Genomic DNA, 24,415 nt, shown 5'->3' with positions numbered 1-24,415 from the left:
CTCATTGTATATACATGATAAATGCAAATATGACATTAGCAAAGTGCAACTCGCTTTTGAACGATGTACATTAAATGTAAATACCTTGTAAATGAGTGGGAGAATTTGCTGGCTAAGAAATACTCCCATGTAAATGTACACAGGTGTTATCGTAGGACAATAAGATAATTCATTTCACATGATAAACTTATGTGCAAGTTAATGCATAATGCTGTTCTGTATAAGTGTGATGTAGGACAATAACGACTTAACGGTAGCCTTTGATATAGATGTACACTATTCGTGTTTGAAGGTATTGCATAGCATTTAACGCACACAAAATAAATACAATGGCTGATTGATGAATTTCACTACACAAAAAAACGAAGTTTTCAGATTTGCCTCATTTGTTAAATTTGCTATACATTTGAAAGTTTATTTCCGCAAATTTGTCCCATTCATACCACAGTACGTTACACATTTGTGAACTTAGACAAATGCACACACAGAAAAATAGAACAGAATTGAATGTGGGTTGTGCCTTTCCTTTCAGCACTATAGAATAGGCATAAAGCGCCATTCGCTTTTTTCATTTCCCGTTTGCCACTTTCTGTGCATGTGTACTGATAACTCACTTAAAACCGCTGTATAGCCTAATATAACAACACACTTGTATACACATTACACTGTAGATATAATCTCACTGTGTTGAATATGTATGTATGTATGTATGAATGTATGTATGTATACAGGATAATGATTTTTAGATAAACATTGAAGAACGTTGTTATCACAGTAGAATAGCCACCGCAGTTAGAGAGCAACGATGTCCCGAATATGTTGACTCTGCCACTGTAACTTCACCTCGATGACGCTGTACAGCAAAAGGGAGATAATCAACACGGCTGCCAGAATGTATACTTTAATCTCCACGCAGAGGTAATGACTGTATCCGAAGGCTATAGCACATCCTGTAGACAGAAACATTCTGTAGGTGGAGAATGCAGCCTCTTGTCTGTCCACGAACAACACGCCGAACAGAGCTGGAAGGATAACAATTAAAAACACCATTAGAGACTGCAATTAGCTAAATGTAAGCCAATTCAGCTGATTTGAGATTAGATAAAAATAGAAGTAAAACTGCAGGAATCGTTAGTCCTGCATATTCCTACACTCATAGTATTACACACCTACACAGCGCAGTATCAGCGGTGTATCTCTCCGGAATGTTCCCGATCTGCCAGTGATAAATATAGCTTGATTCTGACTTAAAACAGCTTGCTGTAATGGTTATCAGAGGGCTAATCAAATGGCCGAAACGTGTAGGAAAATGCATAAACAAAATATTACGTGACTGACTCCACTTGAGAGCAGGACAAGAGAACTGTGAAAGAGATTAATAACGGCTTTTCAACGTTCAAACCGTGAACTGAAATTAAGGTTTTCGGAAAGCTGGTCACACAAATACGGTGTCATTGAAAAACGGTAAGACTGTGTACAGTCATTGTGATCCGAGTCAACGTCAAATGTTAAAAGGTTGTGCTGTTGTTATAGTGTTGTAGCTATTGCCAGCCTTACCAACATGCAAGTGGATAAATTAAACTGCCACTGTCTGGGTAAACATTGTTTGCAGAACAGCCCATATGTAGCAACGTTTCATTGGCTGACGCATCTATATGTCGCGGGGAATTCCCCACTAGGTCTATTACAGAGAATTAATCTCTATTTATCAGTATAGCGAAACAGGTCGCCATTACGAGCCCCTCGTATTCCATGCTGTTTTAGTGCGCGTATGACTAAGATGTAAGAATGGGTCCATAGGTATAGCGGTTACAAGAGTAACGAGAATTAAGATTAGTAATGTGCAAACAAATGAAAGTACAGATTTACAGATTTGAAAAGACCAAAAGGCTTATGCACGTGTCACAATGGCCAGATCGCCCATTCTCTAGGAATTTCGTGTTGAACAGTTTACAAACGCAGAGGTGACAAATACATGTATGCTAATTAGTGCAAGAATCAACACGGAATTGCAAACGATAATAAAAAGGATACGTGTTTGTATAGATAAAACTGTAATACACGCAAATTAATGTCAGGATAGACACAAAATCCCAAAGGAAAATAACGAGGATATGCGTTCGTACAGGTATGCGGATAAAGCTGCAAGAAATACAAATTAATGTGTGAACTTGAAGAGACCAAAGGACAAATGTATATATTTACATATTCCTTTCAGCAAACTTGCGAATTTCCTTGTAATTAGATCAGAAATGTGGCGTCCATCGAGCGGTGGGGCAGAGGAAACGTTAATATCTTTTAAATACAACAACAACACTCAGCGGCATATGATAATGTGCATGTAAATTAATCTCATTCGTTTGATTGTTTTTCCATTCCATAAGAGTTTGTTTATAGACAGAAATTACGAAAACCTCTGAGTATAAGAAACGCCAGCGAGAGCAAAACCATTATCTGTTGATATCATTTCATTTATGTATTTGATCAGTGTTTTACGCCGTACTCAGGAATATTTCACTTATACGATGACGGCCAGCAACATAGTGGGAGGAAACGGGCAGACTGGAAGAAACACAGGACAGACCTGCAGGAGAGGAAGCCAACATTAGCTGGACTTGAACACGCAGCAACCGCCTTGGTGGGATGCTCCTGGCTCATTGCGCCATGCTGGCGTGCTAATCTCCAAGGCCCCCGATATCATTGGACTATTATTTCATAATGGAGCTGACCGGTGGATACCAGATACATGTAAAGTCATGATCTGCGTTATGTTTAAAGCCATGCTCCTTGATGTGTTTAGCCATGCCAGGCCACTGTGTCCCCAGTCCTTTTAAATGTAACAAGGCGATGAGTCGTGGCTGAGGGGTTAAGAGACTTGTCTTTCAACTGCTGTGACACACTTGGTTCTGGTTCAATCCCAGCCACGTCCAGGCCGCATGACATCATTGTTCCATTGGGACTTGATGGCCCAACACAACAGTGACGGACTTTTAAGCTGCTATAACATGCTTTTCTGCAGAGATTACATGGCAATTCACATACAACTGTACGTCACACGTAGGTATAATCGTTAGTTACTTGACAGACGTCCGTGGTTTACTCCAAACAATGGTTTCCTCCATCCATGAAGTTCACCACTTTGGTATAAGTGGAAGCACGTTGAGCCATTTTCAAAATATAGAAATATATATCAACAACTCACTAAGGCTAGTATTTTAGAATGCTCCTTTAATTTAGTCAAAAGTTAACCTTTCATGAGGTAACCTTTGGGGAAGTCTTCCTTTTAGAAGGTTGTCATTTTTAGAACTGTCCTTATGCATATCCTTTGTCAAGGAATTCCTTCAATGAGAGGACAACTGCACGGGAGCTTTTTGAAGGAATTCCTTACTAAACGCCTACCTTCAACCAGTTATCTCCTCGATAAGGCAACTGATGTAGCAAGTTTTAGCAATGAAAATATAAATGCAGTAGTCTGATGAGTATTGTACTAGGCCTTGATATGCTGAAGGCAATGGAGTCAAATGAAGTATTAAATGGAGGAGGAAAGGAGGGTGGCAGAATCTTTTCTGAACTGGAAGAACACTTGCTTGTGTCAATCCTTCAGAAGGAGAAAGACGTGAGAAAAAACACAATCAAGGTGATCCAGCAGAAGAACGATGACTGAGATAATATCGTTGCCAAGTTCACTTCGCAAGAAGAAACCCTCAAGAAGGTCTAGGACAATATGAAAACCAAGGCAAAGAAGGAGGTTAGCAAAGAAAACAAGACGGTGGCGTCACAATAGATCCAGATGCCGCGGTTGATGACACGTCGTGCTTGGTGTCTTCAATGTGCACTGATGTGCTAGCGCCTGTAGACAACGATATTGATGATGGCACATGTTATCATGACCAAGGCAGTTTATCTTTATTTTCAAGTCAATCGTTACAGCATTGAATCCCTGTACAGATTTCAGCCTTGTAGATTATAAATCTTTTCCTTGCAATCATGTGTGTACCTGTATACCTAAATGGGTAAGATCTCAAAGTGGAAAAAAGAAATTGAAAATTTCCTTTGTTTTAGAAAGTTGGCACATTTCTTGAATTTTTTTTCACTCAATTTTGGCTGTTTTGGGACATCTGCTTCTCCAATGCCCTTGAGTAAAATTTTACCCGATGTTGGCAATACAAATTGCCTTATTTGAATAAAATTCCAGTCATGTTTGAGAAATTGAACAACTTGGAAAAAATGGAAATTGTCAGTTTTCTACTTTTCACTTTTAGATCTTACTCCCTTGCCTGTACATTATTCACAATTTCAGATCAGAAAGCTACAGCTTCAACATCTCTAAGAGATGCTGCAAATGATGTACAAAATTCACCTCCGCCTGTCCAGCTAAACGTTTCCACCCCGCCTTTGACATCACCTCAAGACCGTCAGCCAGCTGCAACGGAGTCAAAAAAGGGATAGCTACATGTAAACGAAAACGCACAGCTGAATCTACACCGCCAACAGAATAGCGGGAGATGTCAGCAGTTGATAGGGCACTCGGGATGCAGGAGACTGAACATCAGCTTAATGTTAAACGTCTGAAGTAGAAAATCATGTTTGACGAGGAAAAACACAACGAACGTTTGAAGCTGATAAAAATGCATCAGGAAATTGTACGTCAGTTACGGGATAGGATGGACTCTTCTGCTAGTGTTTCAAACCACTCCAGTTATTCCTTGTACCAAATGTACTCTGAGAGGAATTAACACACTATCGTCTGAATTGTAATAAACTCTATGATTACTGGAATTATTGTTCAACAATAGTTTGCCTCACAACAGTGCCAAGTAGATCATTGTTCAATTGCTTATCCCCATCTCGATCACTGTCCCTTTCATCTTCTCAATACAAAATGTCACCAAAGTCCTTGACTATGTTATGGAGCACAGCAGTCACGATCATGACTTTCATTGCTGTTTTCAATTTACATCGTATGGCCATTTTCAAACAGAGGAAGCGCTTCTTGCAAATCCCAAATGTACTTTCTACATTTGAACGGGTGCTCACATAAGCACGACTATAGCAGTTTGTGGTCTGCCATTTGGGTTGCGGAAAGGCGTCATGAGGAATGGTCGACACGGATATCCCTTATCACCGAAAAATAAACCTGTTAGTTCGTTGTTTTTGATCTGCACAGGTGTGGCTTGAATTTCTATGTCTACACCATCCACACAACCGATAGCATGCGGAATCTCGGCGATATCTTTGAATTTCCGCTGCACAACTGTTGCAGCCAGTTGTTTTGGAATCCCTATGAACTATTCTCGCTTCCTGGCAAGGGCATATTTCCACGTCAATTTTTGATAGCGACGATTGAGAAATATCAGTTACATCCCTTGTTTTTGGATTTAAAGTCCCATCATTCCGATGCTGATCAGGGTCATCATATGTGACATGACGAATCTTTGGAATCCGCGGTGCACCAATATTGTCGATATCCTGCAGCCTCACGAAGCTTGAAGATAATTAAGGCAGTCACCCATGTTGCTTCTTTCAACGTCCCATGCAAAATGACCGATTCCGATCAATGCAGAAGCTCTAAAGGTTGACTCAGACCAACCTTGAGAATAAAGGATTTCTTAAACAGAAATAAAGGTTTTTTGACGGGCAATGTTCTAAAAATCCGACCGACCTTTCGATAGATAGAGAGAAAAGTTCAGCCTTTTCCTGGAAATATAGGTTGATCCTAAAACTGCATAGATGATTTACCATGAGAACAATTGGCATAAGGTTGACCTTAACACTTAACGACTTTTCCAAAATACCAGCATAAGTCAAGCCATCAATAAATGAAACGAAATCAACCGTGACAACTACTGAAATGTTAAGCTCATGGCTTCTCGTCACCAGTATCCGCCAAGGAACGTCTATTCTGTATTCTTTTAACTTACAGCAAAAAATGTTTAAAATTGCGGATTGCTCTATATTACGGAGCTGAGGATGGTTTATTCATCCGAAGGCATACAAAGATGTGACAGGATAACAACAATATAGAATGAGAAATGTCACTTTACAGTAGCAGGGCGTTTTCCAAAGTCGAAACCTAAAGCGCCATTTTTGAGGTCTTTTTGGTGATATGGGTCCAACATACACAAGTTAAACCTTCATTGCAGTTCCGCTATATCGGTGATCTCCGCAATTAGCAACAAGAAGATTTGTATGTACCACTTAACGCTAATTTTGAATGCAGCGTAGCAGTATGATTGATCTGTCAAAACGAAGTCTGAATACTGTGTTCTATAAGCTGGATTCATTGAAAACGTAATGCGTTAAAAGGCAAGGGTCGGAACCGCATGAGTAAGTACTCTGTTTTCGTGAGTATTCCAATGTGCCTTTCGTTCAGACAAATACCTAGGAGCGGATGAGCATAATAGACTTAAGTGACGGTTCAGACCGCCAACGGAAATGGGCGTGTTTCAGCGTGGCACTGAAATAAACCCCTACAAACATATTTATATAGCGCCGTGAAGCGTCGAACAAAACGACCCATAATCGCCTACCATAAAAACACAAGAGACACGCCTTAACCGCGGTCAATAACAAAACGCCCTTTTTCACAGCTTAATTACCGTAAGGCTATATACAGTCGCCAAATATCGATTATCTCTCCCTTACAATCCTAAACTCCCCCACTCCTCTACCCCTACCACAAACGTGCGCGTCAGGAAAGCGCTCTGACTATCCGCTATTTAGTTTCACCGTTTTTCCGTCTCGGTCGCTATGTCTACTCGAACGACTCGTCGGCGAACACACTACCATTTAAGGACCAAGGCAAGCTCTGCTACCGAGCCGTCCTCAGGAATCGATGTAAAAGTTGACAGCACCAAAAGGAACTGCAACCTCCCAGAGGAGTCTTTAACATTAGATAGCGCAGAAAAACGCGCAACTAGTTTACCAGTCCATCATGGTTAAAATTCACACTGGCAGAAATATCTGGGTCTACATGTTTACAATAAATATATGCTTAATTAACAGTTTGATTTCCGGTGTTGAGCCATGTGAACAACTTTCTAACCGGCCCCGATCGCACAGTTGGTAGAGCGTCGGCTTCGGGAGGCGGTAGATCCAGGCGGCAGTCATTATGTTCACAAATGCCCAGCTCCATCGTTCGTCGGCTCCAAATAACTTATTCTGAAACTGTTTTCAAACGTCCATGCTGTAGTAAAGGTAATCAAATATAATTGCGTAACATTTTTGACACATGGTCACATGGTACATTATGGCTTTTGTTATCTTCAGCATTAAAAAAGTTGGAATCGAAACTCCCCTATTGTGAGTGAAAATATTTGCTGCTGTTTGTATTTTACTTAGCAACAGATTCTTTACTAAACTAAAGGAAACCACTCCTTTTCCTGGCGAGATATCCAGAATACTCGCTGGTAAATGCAACCTATGGTATCCCTTTGCATTTCAACACAATGGGGAATTTACAGCCCCTAAATCAGGGTTAAGCCGAATAAGACTCTCTGTCCGTACTTACTTACAAGAGAATTATACTCATTGTAAAACTTCAGGGATATAAGTGAAGGCGCTAAAAAAATAGCCTTTGGCAGACTAGTTTTTGCAGTAATAACATGTGATTAAAATCGTCATATAACACACAGGATATAACAAATTGTACTAGGCGAGATTTACACGCACCAGATGCAGGTGGAATAGTTTGAGTGAAAGATCATTGTTTAACGTCACTTCGGCATACCATGTTGAGATAACAGATTTGATATATAACACTTTGAGCCTATCGGGGACGTCATCTGTAGCGGACCGGGAATGGACTTATAACTCAACAGAGCGACTGACTTGTTTACAACCTCCACCAAGATCCCCGCAATAATAAAACACACGTGAAGCCATCATATTTAATCGAGGAGACAGGGGTGTTTATGGTATGGCAGCTGAAGGTGAACTGTTCATTACTTTCCCAAAGTCATGTGACTGCATCCTTGAGTATCAGTAGCCCTTTTTCCTGCGGCTGCCATCCTATTTTGCTCGTGTTCACATATTTCTGTTCATGCGGGGCCATCTATCGTGTAAACAGTGGGAGCTTCTGTCGACAAGGGGGTTAGCACATCAGCACCGCGGAATGACCCAGGAGCCTCCCACCAGCTCATGCTGGCATCCTCTCATACCGTACGTGGGATGGCCTGGCAGCAACCTGCGAATGGTCGTGGATTTCGCCCGAGATCTGTCCGATTTCCTCCTACCATAATGGTGGCCGGCATCGTATAAGGGAAGTATTCTTAAGTACGGCGTAAAACACCAATCAAGTAAATATACAAGCCGCAGCGAAATATCATGATACATACTTGCAATCATTTATAATAACATATAATGGTCTTGTGCAACTTTACTGGCTACATACGGAAACGTTGATTAACGAGCGAAATTATACTTTTTTTTGAATTTTTGTCAGTCATGATGTTGTCATTTATTCAAAGCATTAAAGACTAAGGTACAGCCAGTTAATAACCCTTAAGTTTTAATCTGATCTGAAAAGGGCCGAGGAAGATGATTTGCAAAAACCGCCTCCTTGGATTGTTGTGGGCTTTTGAAAAGACGAGAAGGAGTGGCTTATAAGCATGAGTTTATACCGGATCTGAGGGAGTGCTCTACAAAGTGGGGAAAATGATACCCAAGTTATTAGTAGTTTTGGATATATAGGCTACAGCGAGAAAAAATGACATGTATCACTTTATCCATTTTGCAACAGGCAGACAGAGATTGTCGTTCCTAAAATTACGTCCACATATCAAATCTTCCCTGAGAGCAATTTATAACAGCCTGGGGTAGGTTGCTGTTTCCAGTGTCCGCCGGCGATGGACTTCTGTGGTGTCACGCGGACAACAATGTGCTTTTGTGAATTGGCGAGGATAAGTGTCTGAAGGTCGTAATACCGCCGAACTGGAAATGGATCTATTGAGGAGATAGCAATCAAGTAAAGTATTAGATACCACACACTGTCGTGTTTTTTTGCGGAATAACACCATATTACAAATTATATCAGGCAAAGCGAACAAGGACACATGCTGTTGCTACGATGTGCATTAAAGGAAAAATAAGCACATCCATGAGAATAAAGCTAATTTTTAATAATCGGAGTTAATAGATCTGGCACGATGCTTGCACCTAAATAATTACGTCTCCACCCCCTCCGAGCACAATTATGTGACCGTTTCTAAAACATACGATGTGCTAATATATTCTACTGTAAACAGCAGAACAGTTTAGAATATTGTTTTCTAGTACATTCCAGGGTCATTTTATCCAATTTAGCTAAGTAGAGGCAAATTATGTTGTCATTATGTTGTTATTTTCACCTGAATACGACTATGTGCATAATATGCCGACAAATTAACAGATTCATACAGCCCGCTATTGTATATTCACTAAACATTCCCTATTCGAATATATATGTATGTATATATATATATATATTTAATTGGTGTTTTACGCCATACTCAAGAACATTTCACTTATACGACAAAGCCAGCATTATGGTGGGAGAACCCGGGGGAAACCAGGACCATCCGCAGGTTGATGGCAGACCTTCCCACTTACGGCCGGTTTCAGGAGGTTGTGATGCTAATTTTATTGATGATAGTGGTTTTTGGGACTTTGGCTTTTGTTTTATTGGCCTGAATCGTGATTTGGATACTTGGCTTATTAAATTAATTTCTTTGATCATAATTCGACGGGGGTCTCTTGAGGAAAAGTGGAATATATTCCTCACACATGATATTTGTGTCCTTAGGTCTTCAACTCAATTTCAACATTAAGTTCATCATCATGAGAATGCACCCTTAAAGTCGGTCACACGTGAATTGTTTGTCGTTGGAGTTCATGTCAATACGTTCTGTAAAGTTTTGCATGCACAATGACTGTATTGTATTACATAACACATGTTATTCAGCAACAAATTACCAAATAAAAATAAATGTTTCAGTTTCCGTTACAAGGGTATTTTTCTTTACATAGGTGTTTTCCGTGACAAAATATTTTATTGGGTAAAATATTGCCCAAGACTGGCGATACCTTTACATTTAATCTAGTTATTTATTTATATATCTCTTTATTTCATTGTTGTTAGACACCATAGTCAATAACTTTTCACGCATAGGACGGCAGTCAACTTTATGGGTGGAGGAAACAGAAGTGTCCGTTAAACACCGGCGAGCTTTCGGTAAGTTATTGACGAAGTTTCCTGTATGTGACGTAAGCCTATAGAAATGCACACTGAAACGTTAGACGGCCCAGACGTAGTTTAACGAGAGTTGTCCAACGCTTATAATCACCAAGACCCCAAAAGCAGGGAGTGCGGGAGAATGTACGAATGTTATATCCAATACCGCTTTTGAGCCTGAACATTACTGTGATTGATGCATATAGCTTAGCGGACACATGCTGTGTGTGCAGCTCTCGTTTGTGAATTTAGTTAGTTCAGCTGCAGCCGAGACCTTTGCGACCCGGAGATAACATTTGCACCCAATTTCTAACTTAATAACATTGGTATGTGTCGCGTTGCCATCACAAACGGAGTTATTTCGACATCATTACACATGCCTATGGCATCAATAAATTGCAGTAAAGCTTTCAACTGTTGGCCAATACCTAATAGGCAATCGTCGAACATTAACAAAAGTGGTAACGTGAACTGCCCAACATTGTTGGTGTGTGACCAGTTGGTGAACAGGAAATACAAATGTACAAGAATAATTAAATTTACGGTATTTTATTCAGTGGCGAGGACGGAGGGGGAAAATGCCTAGTACATGCGCCAGCAATCACAGTTTAACCAAAATCATGGATAGAACTTTGAAGACGCACCACATTGAAATCTGTAACTGACCAACAGTTACAGGAATGTGATCAGGGCGTGAGAATAACTGTCGTACATCACAACGCTATTAGGCATACAAGCTTACTGAAGAGTTCGGTTTGCAGAACTCGAGATAGAAATTTAGGTTAGGCCATAAATTTACATGATTGTAAATCGCCTCAACACCGGCATGTATGAGACAGGGTACAGGCTGACTGAAAATAGCAGTAGAGCACAGCTCCTGGATTCAGAGTGATTGAGGCAGATCTGCTTTTTTGCCTAGTAATGGAGTGATTGGATTTTTTTGTTAAGCAACCATTCATGAAACTGAAGATAATATGATTACAGAAACACCAGAACACAAGCAGTCGCTTGGCTGACAACAAAGTCCTGGAAAGCAGACGTAGCTTGATTGGCAATGCAGACTTATGTCATGATGACAACTCAGCAATTTGAGCGATTCTATACCTGTGACGTGTGATAAAATTGGAATTAACCACACCACAATTCTTTCACTTAGTTTTGTTTTTTGCACCTAAAGGAAAAGATCTCTAAAACTAGAACTAGACACCACTGAATAGACCACTTAAAACTGTGCATAAATATACCTTCGTTTATTTTTATCCGATTTTTGTGAAGAGAGTTAAAGGCGTTCAAACATTTGAATTCTAAGATGGGCTTTATGGACATGCCATCAGAGTTTAGCAACTTCGACGTCACAGGAAGTTTTTCCACAGGAAGTTAACAGGACATTCCCACCCAACACCATGTCGTCAGTTATTACAGTATTTTACTAGTACAGCATTTGAGTTATAGAGCATTTTCTAAAACCTTTAATATTTCTGTTATTAACAATTTATGTAGTGGTGACACTTATGTCCTTATGGGTGATAAACATCGTGTGTTCAGAACGTATTACCATTCTTTTCTGTTTTTTTACACGATTTACGATGTGATGTGTCAGCGGGGAGTTTCCGTTCTCCGGACTTCCGTCTTCTTGGTTTCCGTCTTCCGGCTGCGATCATTCCTGTTCATCGGGCATCACCATTATATATATTCTTCTGTGAGCCCTACTCGTTATGATAAAGGAAATTTCCGAGTTTTATGTAGGCCATACATGTAGATTGATTGATAACCTGTAATTGTATCATAACCCGTTGTTACTGTCCTAATGTTTTCTTCCGTTAGCTGGAAGTTCCATGCACTGCTCGTGATTCCAGAGTATCAATGTTGCTCAGGATGCTCTCAGGTTGACGTGGCTGAATAGAGCTCATTGTCATTTTGTGAAAGGGTGTCAGGCTTTAGTGTTATGAATATGTGTTTGTACTAAATATCAGGGCTCAGTTTCACACAGTCATTTATGACTTACGTAAAGAATTGAAAAACGATTTTAGAGCTTTTTTGTTTGTCCCTAGAAATGAGACCTCATTAATCTCATCTAAAAACAAATAAGTTAGAATTTCAACTCCCAGTACCACAAACTCAGCCTTGTGACGAGGGGTTAAAATTTGAAATGGGTTTGTGGAATCAACCCAAGGGATTCGGTTCTCGTAGCACAGGTAGTGCACTCAGCGCTACGTGCATGTAACGCCCATTATGACGTACTGCCAGTCGTGGTGGTTGCCATGGATGTCACGTGCACGTGACGTTCCGTGATCATTGTGAATTGAACCCATAGGATTTTAAGTTTGTAGCACGTGAAAATATAAACTGCCAACAGGACGATTCTGCTTGACCACTTAAGCTACAACTTACAATTTTGATATAATATGCAGTTTGTGGCCTCAGTAGATCAATGTTTGATAAACTGATCTCAACATAACACTTTTTAAGCGATCCTGTTTAACTCATATGGTCTAAAATAAACGTTCAAATTTTAAATTAAGTAATGCTCGGGTTTGTGAAGTCGAAGCACACACTTGAAAAAGATCTTCCTCCTGAAATGTTGTAAATCCACTGCTAACTGATAAGGATTTGATTTGATTTGATTTGATTGGTGTTTTACGCCGTACTCGTAAAGTGAAAGAATATTTCACTTATACGACGTCGGCCAGCATTATGGTGGGAGGAAACCAGACAGAGCCCTGCGGAAACCCACGATCATCCGCAGGTTGCTGGAGGCCTTCTGACATACGGCCGGAGATGAAGCCTGCATGGGCTGGATTTGAACTCACAACGACCGCATTGCTGAGAGGCTTCTGGGTTATTACGCTGCGCTAGCGTGCTAGACAACGAAGCCACGAAGGCCCCTAATTGATAAGGGAGGATACCTTAGATGAGACACGCTGTGAGCTATATGTCAGCATGAGCCAGGTTGACCACGTTCACTCTCAAAATGAAAGTCTTGCCAGCAGTTACGTTAAAATGGACGTCTTTCGTGTCCACTAAGTCAGAATATCACAAACCATGCAATGGTTATTTTAGAAAACCCTTGAATAATGTTTTCTCTTTAGGCTAAAGAAAAATTCTTATCTTGGTAAGCGATAAACTCACGAACCTAAATGATAACCCATTGTCCGAGCTCAAGCTTTATCTGTTAAATAGCCAAGGGCGTAAGACTTGGAATGATACAATCTGATAGCAGCAAACAGCCATTATCCTCTCTTTCGCGCAAAGCTTTAATAATTTATGATCCAAAAGAAAAATGTGCCTCGACATCTGCCAGGCTGAGAGAAAAAGATTGCACACATGGGATGGAAATAGTAGAACACGCGCTAATTTATTTAAAGAAAATACCACCTTTTTAAAAGAATTCTCACGGAACGGAGCAAATCTTTATACCTCATATTGATGATTCTCATATGACGCGCCACTGGCCACAGGCGTTAGTGTGGCTGTCTTGAAGTTCTGTCTTGAAGGATTTCCTACGAACACATTCTTAAAGACAGCTATTACCTTTGGTTGAACAGAATTATGGAATGGCTGACACAAGATCCGGGGCTGCAAGTGAAGGTGACGTCTCAGCCAGCGTCCTTGACGTTCCCAGAGGACATTGTTTGGTATATATACTGCTTTCCCCTAGAACGTATTGTCAGTTATCTCAGACAGGTTAAGCTCTTGGGAGTTGGTGCAATCCGAGACATAATCGATATAACGGTAGAAGAAACTCGGGCTAGCAGCAACACTGGCCCTCTCGATTATGCACAATTCTCCTCACAGAGACTCAACAACGTACCACTTCGGTTCACTAAGGATTTCCCATCTTTCTCCATGCCACTTTGCAATTGTAATGGTTGTTGCTTTCGATTACACGCAATCCGGACCTGCGTCTTTTTTGTGTCTGGACTAATACAAGAGACTAACACGAATGGGCCTTGTATTCAGGAAGTGAGAACTATGCATATCCAATAATGTGATGCATTACGGTATTTCGTGTCATGGGATGATTGCTGCTAAGGTGTCTATCGGTTAAATTCGGCTGATTGTACCTCTAAAGGACAAGACAGCGCCTGGCTATATTTCAGTCGAAGACAGGAGAAGCTTTCTGAAAAGCATCACACTTTATTACTTTAATCAGATTTCACCGAATAACATATACAACATAATGATAACACCGCACAAATGGCTGGTGTGAATCAGGGCAGCCATCTTGAGGATTTTGTCCAATCAAACACGTTACTATTAGATTTCCCGGCCTAAACTGTGACGTAGCTTTTAACCATTCACTCCATGAAGCTCAATACGATAACACAGAACTACTCATAAAACAGCGTTTTGAGATCGTTAACAACGATTAATTTACGTGTAACCGAAGGGACATTTCACTCAGTGTTGTGGGACAGGTCTGTATCATTTACGGATCTCCACAGACGTAAAATCAGTTGATTTAAAAAGCGTGTAATATTCAAGGATGTTATCACAAATTATGTCAGAAACATACCGTCTCGGCCCAAGCTGCATTCATCTCTCCAGTAGGCCTAAGGCCGACTTTCATAACTTAGACACGCTGTTCATATTGTACAAATACTTTTTTGTCGTTGATGTTAGGGTTTAGTCAGCATGCGGTTGCTAATTCCAAATATCAGAGTCAATGAAAAACTGATTAGGTTTATGGAAATGAGAAGACATCTCGTTGGACAATGCTTAAAATTAATTAAATCATGATATAGTTTTTTTCTCCGAATTTATTAGAACTGAAGAATTTAGATTTAGCCCTTTGTCTTTCTCGCTTACAAAAGATTTTTTTCTGTTTTCTTTTATAAAATAAAGTGAAATTATTCAAACGCCGTGTTTAAGCCTTGACTCTGTGACGTCCCGCAATAACCAGGTCAGCACTGCTCGCATCTTAAAAGTATAAAATTGAACCATAAAGTCCAGCGACGGTCGAATGCTTAGATCAGCCTCAGTGGTGCTTAGATTTATTTCCATTTTTGTCAGAATTGAGCATGGATCCAGTTGCACAACAATCCTATTGAAATTCTGTAAACACATAACAGAGGTCATAATTACCGGTTCCAGCACAACCCCTCCGGAGGCTATGACCTAAACCAGGAATATCCCGGCCGCGCATCTGCAGGCTACTCGTAAACTGTACAAACGATAGAGCAGGCCTACTGTATGAACACTTCAAGCAGTGGAAGAAATATCCTTCCAGTATGTTCAATTTCCGAGAAAGCTATTTATCACTAGTCCTTCATTATTGTCTACAACTTTAGTCTGCCAGAGGCTATTGCTTAGGCTATCATAGTCGGGAAGTACCTTCGACGTTAGAGAGGTAAAATAAACGTGATGTCAACTTGCTGTCAATAATACAGACGCGTTGAAGCTGTGACAAAACAAAGTTTCACTAAATTTTTACTGCCTTTTAAAAAAGATATAAAAAATATTTAATTCCGGTTTAAGATACATGTACTTTGAAAGGTAGTCTTTCATTCGACATACACGTTATACTCAGGTGCTGTCTTGCATTTAACGTTAAAGACCTTACCCTGCCTTAGCTATTTTATATAGCTTATCCATGCGTATCTCATACTGATCTCAAACCACAAAATCCAAAGATCTACCAAACACGTGGTGTTTCATCGGCTACTTGTTCAGTTCTGATGATTGCTTTGGCCGATCGAATAGAGCATTCCAAGCGTGATATCGACGTACATGTTAATTAGTTAAATTTGGTAGTTTTCCTTTTTTTCAAAAATATAACAGTAAGAGCAAGTCTGTTCTAAAATTACAGTATTTAATTTGATTATTTTTAACTTCTAACCAATATTTCTTATATTCAGTCGAACACGATTTAAAATGTCAATTTGAAGGTATGAATGGTGTAAAAACTGGATTGTCCGTTGTTAAGAGAATTGTGGAAAGCAAGAAGTATAGTTTCTAATCCATTATTGTATCTAATCCAGAACTCAAGAGTGAATTTCAGTTCCATCTACTAGCAGTGCTATATATGTACACAATCATACCACATCAAAGAGTTTGGCGGCCGTAGACTGATTGCTCAGGATACACAGTAGGTAATCTGATGTATCAAAGGATGGTTTTGTCATGAAATACAAGTTTATGGGTGCTTCATGCATATAACAGTCAACCTATGTATCAGAATCAGCACAATGGTAATATGAGTCACAGGGTTACAGTTCGTCTATCAGAATCAGCACAATGGTAATATGAGTCGCAGGGTTACAGTTCGTCTATCAGAATCTGCACAATGGTAATATAAGTCAGAGGCTATCGTTCGTCTATCAGAATCTGCACAATGGTAACATGAGTCACAGGGCTACAGTTCGTCTATCAGAATGAGCACAATGGTAATATGAGTCACAGGGCTACAGTTCGTCTATCAGAATGAGCACAATGGTAATATAAGTCACAGGCTATCGTTTGTCTATCAGAATCTGCACAATGGTAATATGAGTCACAGGGCTACAGTTCGTCTATCAGAATCAGCACAATGGTAATATGAGTTACAGGGTAACCGTTCGTCAATCAGAATGAGCACAATGGTAATATAAGTCAGAGGCTATCGTTCGTCTATCAGAATGAGCAAAATGGTAATATGAGTCACAAGGCCACAGTTCGGCTATCAGAATGAGCACAATGGTAATATGAGTTACAGGCTATCGTTTGTCTGTCAGAATCAGCACAATGGTAATATGAGTCACAAGGTTACAGTTCGTCTATCAGGATCTGCACAATGGTAATATGAGTCACAGGGTTACAGTTCGTCTATCAAAATCAACACAAAGGTATTATGAGTCACAGGGTTACAGTTCGTCTATCAGAATGAGCAAAATGGTAATATGAGTCACAAGGCCACAGTTCGGCTATCAGAATGAGCACAATGGTAATATGAGTCACAGGCTATCGTTTGTCTATCAGAATCAGCACAATGGTAATATGAGTCACAAGGTTACAGTTCGTCTATCAGGATCTGCACAATGGTAATATGAGTCACAGGGTTACAGTTCGTCTATCAAAATCAACACAAAGGTATTATGAGTCACAGGGTTACAGTTCGTCTATCAGAATGAGCACAATGGTAATATAAGTCAGAGGCTATCGTTCGTCTATCAGAATCTGCACAATGGTAATATGAGTCACAGGGCTACAGTTCGTCTATCAGAATCAGCATAATGGCAATATGAGTCACATGGTTACAGTTCGTCTATCAGAATCAGCACAATGGTAATATGAGTCACAGGGTTACAGTTCGTCTATCAGAATCAGCACAATAGCAATATGAGTCGCAGGGTTACAGTTCGTCTATCAGAATCAGCACAATGGTAATATGAGTCACAGGGTTACAGTTCGTCATCTTGATACTCACATTTTGATCGCACAGATAAAAAGAAAATGGTGTATTAGGTTATAAATACCCACATAATACGCACTGAACGACAATCACTGAGACTCAATACAAGGAGATTTTCCTGCATGACAATCACCGTGGCTCAAGAGACGGAGTTCTATGTCAATATCAATCGCCAAGACTAGATGGACGTATTTCTCCCTGCATGGCAATCACCGAGGCTCAAAACAAGGGGTTATCCTTGCATGTCAATCACTGAGACTCAAAACACGGAGTTCTCTCTGCAGGTTTTTGCTGAGACTCATAACATGGAGTTCTCTCTGCACATCTATCACTGAGACTCAAAACATGGAGTCCTCCCTGCACGTCAATTATTGAGACTCAAAACATGCAGTCCTCCCTTCATGTCAATCACTGACTCAAAAAAATGGAGTTTTCCCTGTATGGCAATCGCTGATACTCAACAGGCGGAGTTCTTCCAACATCTCAGCCGCTGAGACTGAATACAAGGAGTTCTCCATACATGCCACTCGTTCACTCAGTACACGTCACCTGCCAACTACTGAGACCCATTACACTGAGCTATCCCAGCATGTCAATCGCCGAGACTCAGTATACGGAGTTTTCCCTGTATGTCAGTCGTTAAGACTCAACACACAGAATTTTCCCTGCATGTCAATCGCTCAGACTCACTACACGGAGTTCTCCCGGCATGTCAGTCAATGAGACTCAAAACATGGAGTTCTCCATGAGTGTCAATCGAGGAGACTCAATACATGGAGTAATCGCTGAGACGCAGTACACGCAGTTCTCACTGCCTGTCAGTCGCCCAGACCGAATTCATGGACTTCTCCTTGCATGTCAATCGAGATTCAATACACGGGGTAATCGCTGAGACTCAGTACACGGTGTTCCCCCCTGCATGTCGATCACTGAGACTCGGCACACGGAGTTTTCATTGCCTGTCAGTCGCTCAGACTCAATAGACGGAGTTCTCACTACATCTCATCTGCAAAGACTCAGTACAGTGAGATCCCCAGCCCGCCCATCACAAAGCCTCAGTGTGCAAAGTTCGGATAGAATGTCGATCGATGAGTCCCAATACGTGGATTTCAGGTATCATGTTTCTTCATTAAATAGCCGTATGACACAAGTTATATCTTACTTTTACATAGTGACATTCTTCTATCTGCACGAAGTTTTGCTAATTTGGCAATGATCCAAATTTTGCTTTGTTCCAGTATATTCTATTGCTGATATATAATATTCGACATATTCTTCAAAATTTCTCTAAAACAGCCCAGTCACGTGTCTATCGTACTGCTCTAGTTCACTATTGCTCACTTCAAGACAAGGCTGTTGTAATATTCAGCACACAAGGCAAGTTTTCGCCCAAATCTCCTTAAAAAGAAAATGTGTAAAAAATCATGTAGACTGAGTGAAGGTGTTGACTTTTCAGGTAAATGGTTTCTTTTCTGGTTGTATTCATTTTTATATTGAAATGAATACAAACAGTAAGCTTTGGATCATGGAAATTATAATCTTACCCTAAACCTACTTCGATCGTCCCCTAATTTTATTCATAATTCACTTGGATGCTACTCTGATCACATTCAATCCTAATGTCACTTTGTTCTGATTCTGTACGATCTTACTGAGGTTGTACTGTTATGAAAATACATTATTGCCCTTTATCTTACTCTAATCTTACACAAATCTTTCTGTTACTCTAAATCACTCTTCAAAAAACAAAACGCATTTAATTATTTTGCATCATGCAAATATTTCGGACACCATTTATGTTAGAAATTGTTTATAAGCTTATGTGGTACTTACTGTAAGTCTGAGTTTGCCAAATTGCATCGCATAGTCCCAGACAACCGGAAACGACGAAGAAGTTTGGCAGATCGATCGGGAGGGGGCGCCATAACCAGAGAACGAGAAGGAGACCGATATTGAAGACGGCGCCTGCTGTGACAATGGCGATACGTTTGATGTGTTTGCTGATGTAACCGATGGTGATGGCACTAAGAGCACTGACAGTGCCGAAACAGATGAAAATCTCTCCAATACGCCTCACCCCCAGTGTACAGTTGATATAAAACTGAAAGAAAAGTGAAGGATTACGTTATTTTGTTTATCTCAATCAATATGTTCATGGATCAACTGATTGATTGAATTATTTTAGTTTTTAAATTTATCATCTCATTTAATTTTACATATTACGTAGACTTACTTAGTTACTTATTTCAGGCTAAAGAAACACAGCCGTGGGCTGAATACCCTGATTTCAAAAATGGCTCTTTGAAGGCATCATGTAGCACAAAATTATTGATCGACAAATAAATATAGCAACGCTTTATCGCTGGCGAAACATGTGCATTTAATATATACACTGACTAAACCATTCCAAGTTTAAACTGTTGTCTGTAGTCAAATATTTAACACTGAAGAGTTCATGATTTAAGCTACAAAAGTCAGGTTTCTGGATGGAGCCCGATATTCTTCTCAATAAGAACACCACCGCTTTTGGCAATCATCAGATACCTGACAAAGCTACTGACTTGTAAGTACGATCGAACTAGCGCTGACTAGATTCGAGTTCACCACCTCACTGGACGGGTCTTAGCTCGATATAACGTAAGTTGAAACGAAAAAACACATGGTCTGAACTGCCGAGGGACTATAGATCCGTAGTATCATTACTGACCAGGTGACTACACGCAAGGTCTAACATAACCATAGCTGCACAATGATTTCGCGGCGGAAAAAAAAATCGACTTGATACGCCTCCACTATTGATGCTAAGCTCTAAATATGGATGAAGGGCATGGACATGCGCGTTGATATCTTAGTGCAAAGCTTTCAACTGATGCAGTTTTATTTGTCAAGCATTTTTCTTCCTTTATAGGAAGTACATGTAATTGTGCACCACATGAAAAATTACATGCACACAATGGCTCTCCGTGTATGACAATTAAGTATATGTACATTTGAGCGGCGTGAAATCAGTGACTTCTAAACAGCACATGGAGAAGAGCAAACCATCCAATGTCCTTGGTATCATGCGCCCTTTCCTGGAGTTGTCGCTGGTCAAATAACGCTACAGCTTGAGTACAGCCTTGCATTTAAAGAAACTATATGAGAAATAAAGCGCCTGCATTCCAAAGTTACTTGGAAAAACAAAGAAACAATACTACGTTGTACCGTGAAAAGAAAAAGGAAATGAAATACAACTCTACCCGGTGAAAAGCAAACAGATCTACATGGTAGCACTGCCAGGTGAAAAGCAAACAGATCTACATGGTAGCACTGCCAGGTGAAAAGCAAACAGATCTACATGGTAGCACTGCCAGGTGAAAAGCAAACAGATCTACATGGTAGCACTGCCAGGTGAAAAGCAAACAGATTTACATGGTAGCACTGCCCGGTGAAAAGCAAACAGATCTACATGGTAGCACTGCCAGGTGAAAAGCAAACAGATCTACATGGTAGCACTGCCAGGTGAAAAGCAAACAGATCTACATGGTAGCACTGCCAGGTGAAAAGCAAACAGATCTACATGGTAGCACTGCCAGGTGAAAAGCAAACAGATCTACATGGTAGCACTGCCAGGTGAAAAGCAAACAGATCTACATGGTAGCACTGCCAGGTGAAAAGCAAACAGATTTACATGGTAGCACTGCCCGGTGAAAAGCAAACAGATTTACACGGTAGCACTGCCCGGTGAAAAGCAAACAGATTTACACGGTAGCACTGCCCGGTGAAAAGCAAACAGATTTACATGGTAGCACTGCCCGGTGAAAAGCAAACAGATCTACATGGTAGCACTGCCAGGTGAAAAGCAAACAGATCTACATGGTAGCACTGCCCGGTGAAAAGCAAACAGATCTACATGGTAGCACTGCCAGGTGAAAAGCAAACAGATCTACACGGTAGCACTGCCCGGTGAAAAGCAAACAGATCTACATGGTAGCACTGCCAAATAAAAAGCAAACAGATCTACATGGTAGCACTGCCAGATGCACAGAACAGAAATGACACCACAACAGTAGCCAGACAACATCAAAGAAGAACTCATGATAAAATCATTCATTCAAACACCATCAGTTCTGGTACGTAGCCAGAGAAGCTACACTATAACTGCAGGAATAAGTAGCATGCAAAGCTGCATTCCAGTTTTGTGAGTAGCAAAGGAAACAGTGAGTAACAAACAAAGCTAGACTTAGGCACTGTCCGGCGAATAGCAGGGGAAGCTACACCACAGCAATGGAGTAAGCAGTTAAAAGCAAAGCGGCATCCCAGTATTGGTGAGTAACAAGAGAAGCAGTGAGTAGCAAGAAAAGTTGCATTACAGTGCTTGTGAGTAACCAGGAAGTCAGTGGGTATCAAGCAAAGCTGCAATCCAGTACTGGTGAGCAACCAGAAAATCAGTGTGTATCAAGCAAAGCTACAGTCCAGTACTGGTGAATAAACCGGAAAGTAGTCAGTAGCAAGCAAACTACATATACATATCAGCATTGTCCGGTGAGCAGCAAAGGAAGCCAAAGTTTAGCATTAACTTGTGAGCAGTAAATAGGAAGAAAAGTTACACACAGGCACAACCCGGAAAGCAGCAAAATAAGTTACTATACTACAGCATTATGTTGCAATTTTCAAGTAGCAAACTTCTAGAAATCCCTAGTGGACAAAAATACAGCTATTCACTCCAGGATTGTCCATCAAACAGTCGGAGTGTAAATTTAGTTCATCGTGTCATGAATTCGTTTGATGGCTCTCTCTCTGATAGCAGTATAATTAAACACGTACAGCAGAGAGTAAAACCAGAGCAGTGACTACAGTGTGATAGCTGGCTAATGATTACACGTAACTGGTGAAATACGACGTACAGGTACTGTTCATGTGAATGCTTTAATAATAGCACATTACACGCCACATAGCACCATGGCTTAATCAGATGTAGGACAAAAAAATTCAGTGATGCTAATTGCAATTTATTGGACGTCACTGGTCTAGAATTCCTCAAAAGGCTGTGATGTATAGTAGGAATGCGTAGGGGAATGTATCTGAGTGGGTTTTGTTGAACATTACGGTGCTGCATAACAAATAAGATGAGGAATATCAGGCGATACAGTTAACGGCTCTATAGGGCGTTTAGGGTTCCGTATGTTGAATTAATCGATCAGTTTTTTTATTACTGAATTCAGTTTGAAGACACGCATGCCGACCTCATGCTTCATTCGTTTATTGTTAATTAATAAAACTTCTGTCAACGTTGCCAGCATGCCTAAAACTTAAAATCGATCGATGTTGTGCTTTTCAGACTTTGACCACAGCGTCTGTATGGGGATAGGTGAAAGCAGTTTTGACAACATGGTGTTTTTGGCATGGCGTTTAAATAAAGCAGCGCAAGAAGGACAGTTTGCTGCAAGAAAACACCGGCGTAAAATGACCAAAATAATGTTAGAGTCTAAACAAAGGGAGTGGTGTTTATGTCTCTAGCCATGCTGCAAGATGAAGTTATTCAGTCATACCTTTGTGACTCTTCGTAAATGATAATTGACATATAGGATGCTGTATGGGATGCTTCCAAATCATAACACAAATTTCCATCGATAAAATTTGTATCTGGGTTAAGCTGTTGGTAAACTTGATTCTCTTTCCCCTTGACAAGGACGGCGACTTTATTTCCATCATTTCTTTCTTTGCCATGGACACCAGACAGGCTGGCGGTGCCAGATATTCAACAACGCTCAGTTGGCGTTCAACTAACAGGTTTGGCAGGAAAAGGAGTAAACATGGCTCGCCACAATAATCCCGTCTGACGCATTACTGTGTCTGGACCACTGGCTCTGGGGATGTTACGGGTCACATCGTTTGTGGGATTAACCGGTATACATTCGATATATGCTAGTTGCTAAACGAGAAAATTCTACTTAGAAATCCATATTGTATGGTAACATGGATTTATTTCTACATGTGCAAGTTCAAATATCTGCTGCATGACAGATCAAACGAAGGTACAAGTTTCTATGTATAAACTAAGTATATGTATTCACCTATATATAGTTTCCCGTATATTTGCATGTAGAGATTTTACAAAACCCAATATACAAAGAACAAGAGCGTAAAAAATTAGTTAAGAACACCATTGCTGCGTGTCACAGTAACTTGTGATGTGCGCGCATGGTTGTTACAGCAGCAAAATTTACATGCAATTTACCAGATGTTGCTTATGTTAATCCTGTGTTATAACAACGGCCATCCCAATTACGAATGCATATATCCGTCTTGAACTGCGGATTGCAGTCTGGCAGTAAATGTGTATTTACAACTTGCTTAATCAGCTTTTATCAGCGTTGTTGAGTATAACACGTATATATAGCCTTGCATCTTAGCTTTCAACAGATACGTTGTGATGTAGGCCTATATCTGTACATTCAATTTATTATGCCCTTTGTATATATTCAGTAATACTGGCTTATCGTGTAGGTTTGGTCAATGTCTCCTCAGTCACATTTAAGCATCTACAGTGTTCAGTGTTAAAATGACAAGAGATCGTATCTCACAAGTTGTGTCTAACCATTTTCCAGCTATCACACCGCCGCCGCTGTTCTGATTTAAGTCCCCATGTTATAGCTTTTTTATACATATTACATAAATGCGTAAAATCTATATAGTATACACAGTCCATGCACTCCGAAGAAGTTTGGTATCGTCGAGCCTTGTTAGCGGGTTAAACATCCCTCTGCGAAAAAAAGCCCCATGCATCCTACCCCTTCGATCCCAAGGCTACGCACATGCACTCTTCCAGGTCA

At 40.4% G+C, this 24,415-nt stretch overlaps 1 protein-coding gene across 1 annotated transcript in view; it reads right to left on the bottom strand.

Moving 5' to 3' along the window:
• Positions 1-24,415, bottom strand: part of LOC135476527 (protein unc-93 homolog A-like) — a 35,135-nt gene continuing 10,720 nt past the window's right edge. Inside the window, exons 2-3 of the mRNA XM_064756573.1 lie at positions 19,434-19,701; positions 1-1,022 (exon numbers count right to left, since the gene is read on the bottom strand). Coding sequence (XP_064612643.1) covers positions 793-1,022; positions 19,434-19,701 — 498 coding nt within the window. The 3' untranslated portion in view covers positions 1-792. The remainder of the gene's footprint in view (positions 1,023-19,433; positions 19,702-24,415) is intronic.

The sequence above is a fragment of the Liolophura sinensis genome, chromosome 10 (genome assembly GCF_032854445.1).
Source record: "Liolophura sinensis isolate JHLJ2023 chromosome 10, CUHK_Ljap_v2, whole genome shotgun sequence".
Classification (NCBI taxonomy): Eukaryota; Metazoa; Mollusca; class Polyplacophora; order Chitonida; family Chitonidae; genus Liolophura; species Liolophura sinensis.
The sequence above is the reverse complement of the archived record's forward strand: the minus strand, read 5'-3'. Positions and strand labels throughout refer to the sequence as shown.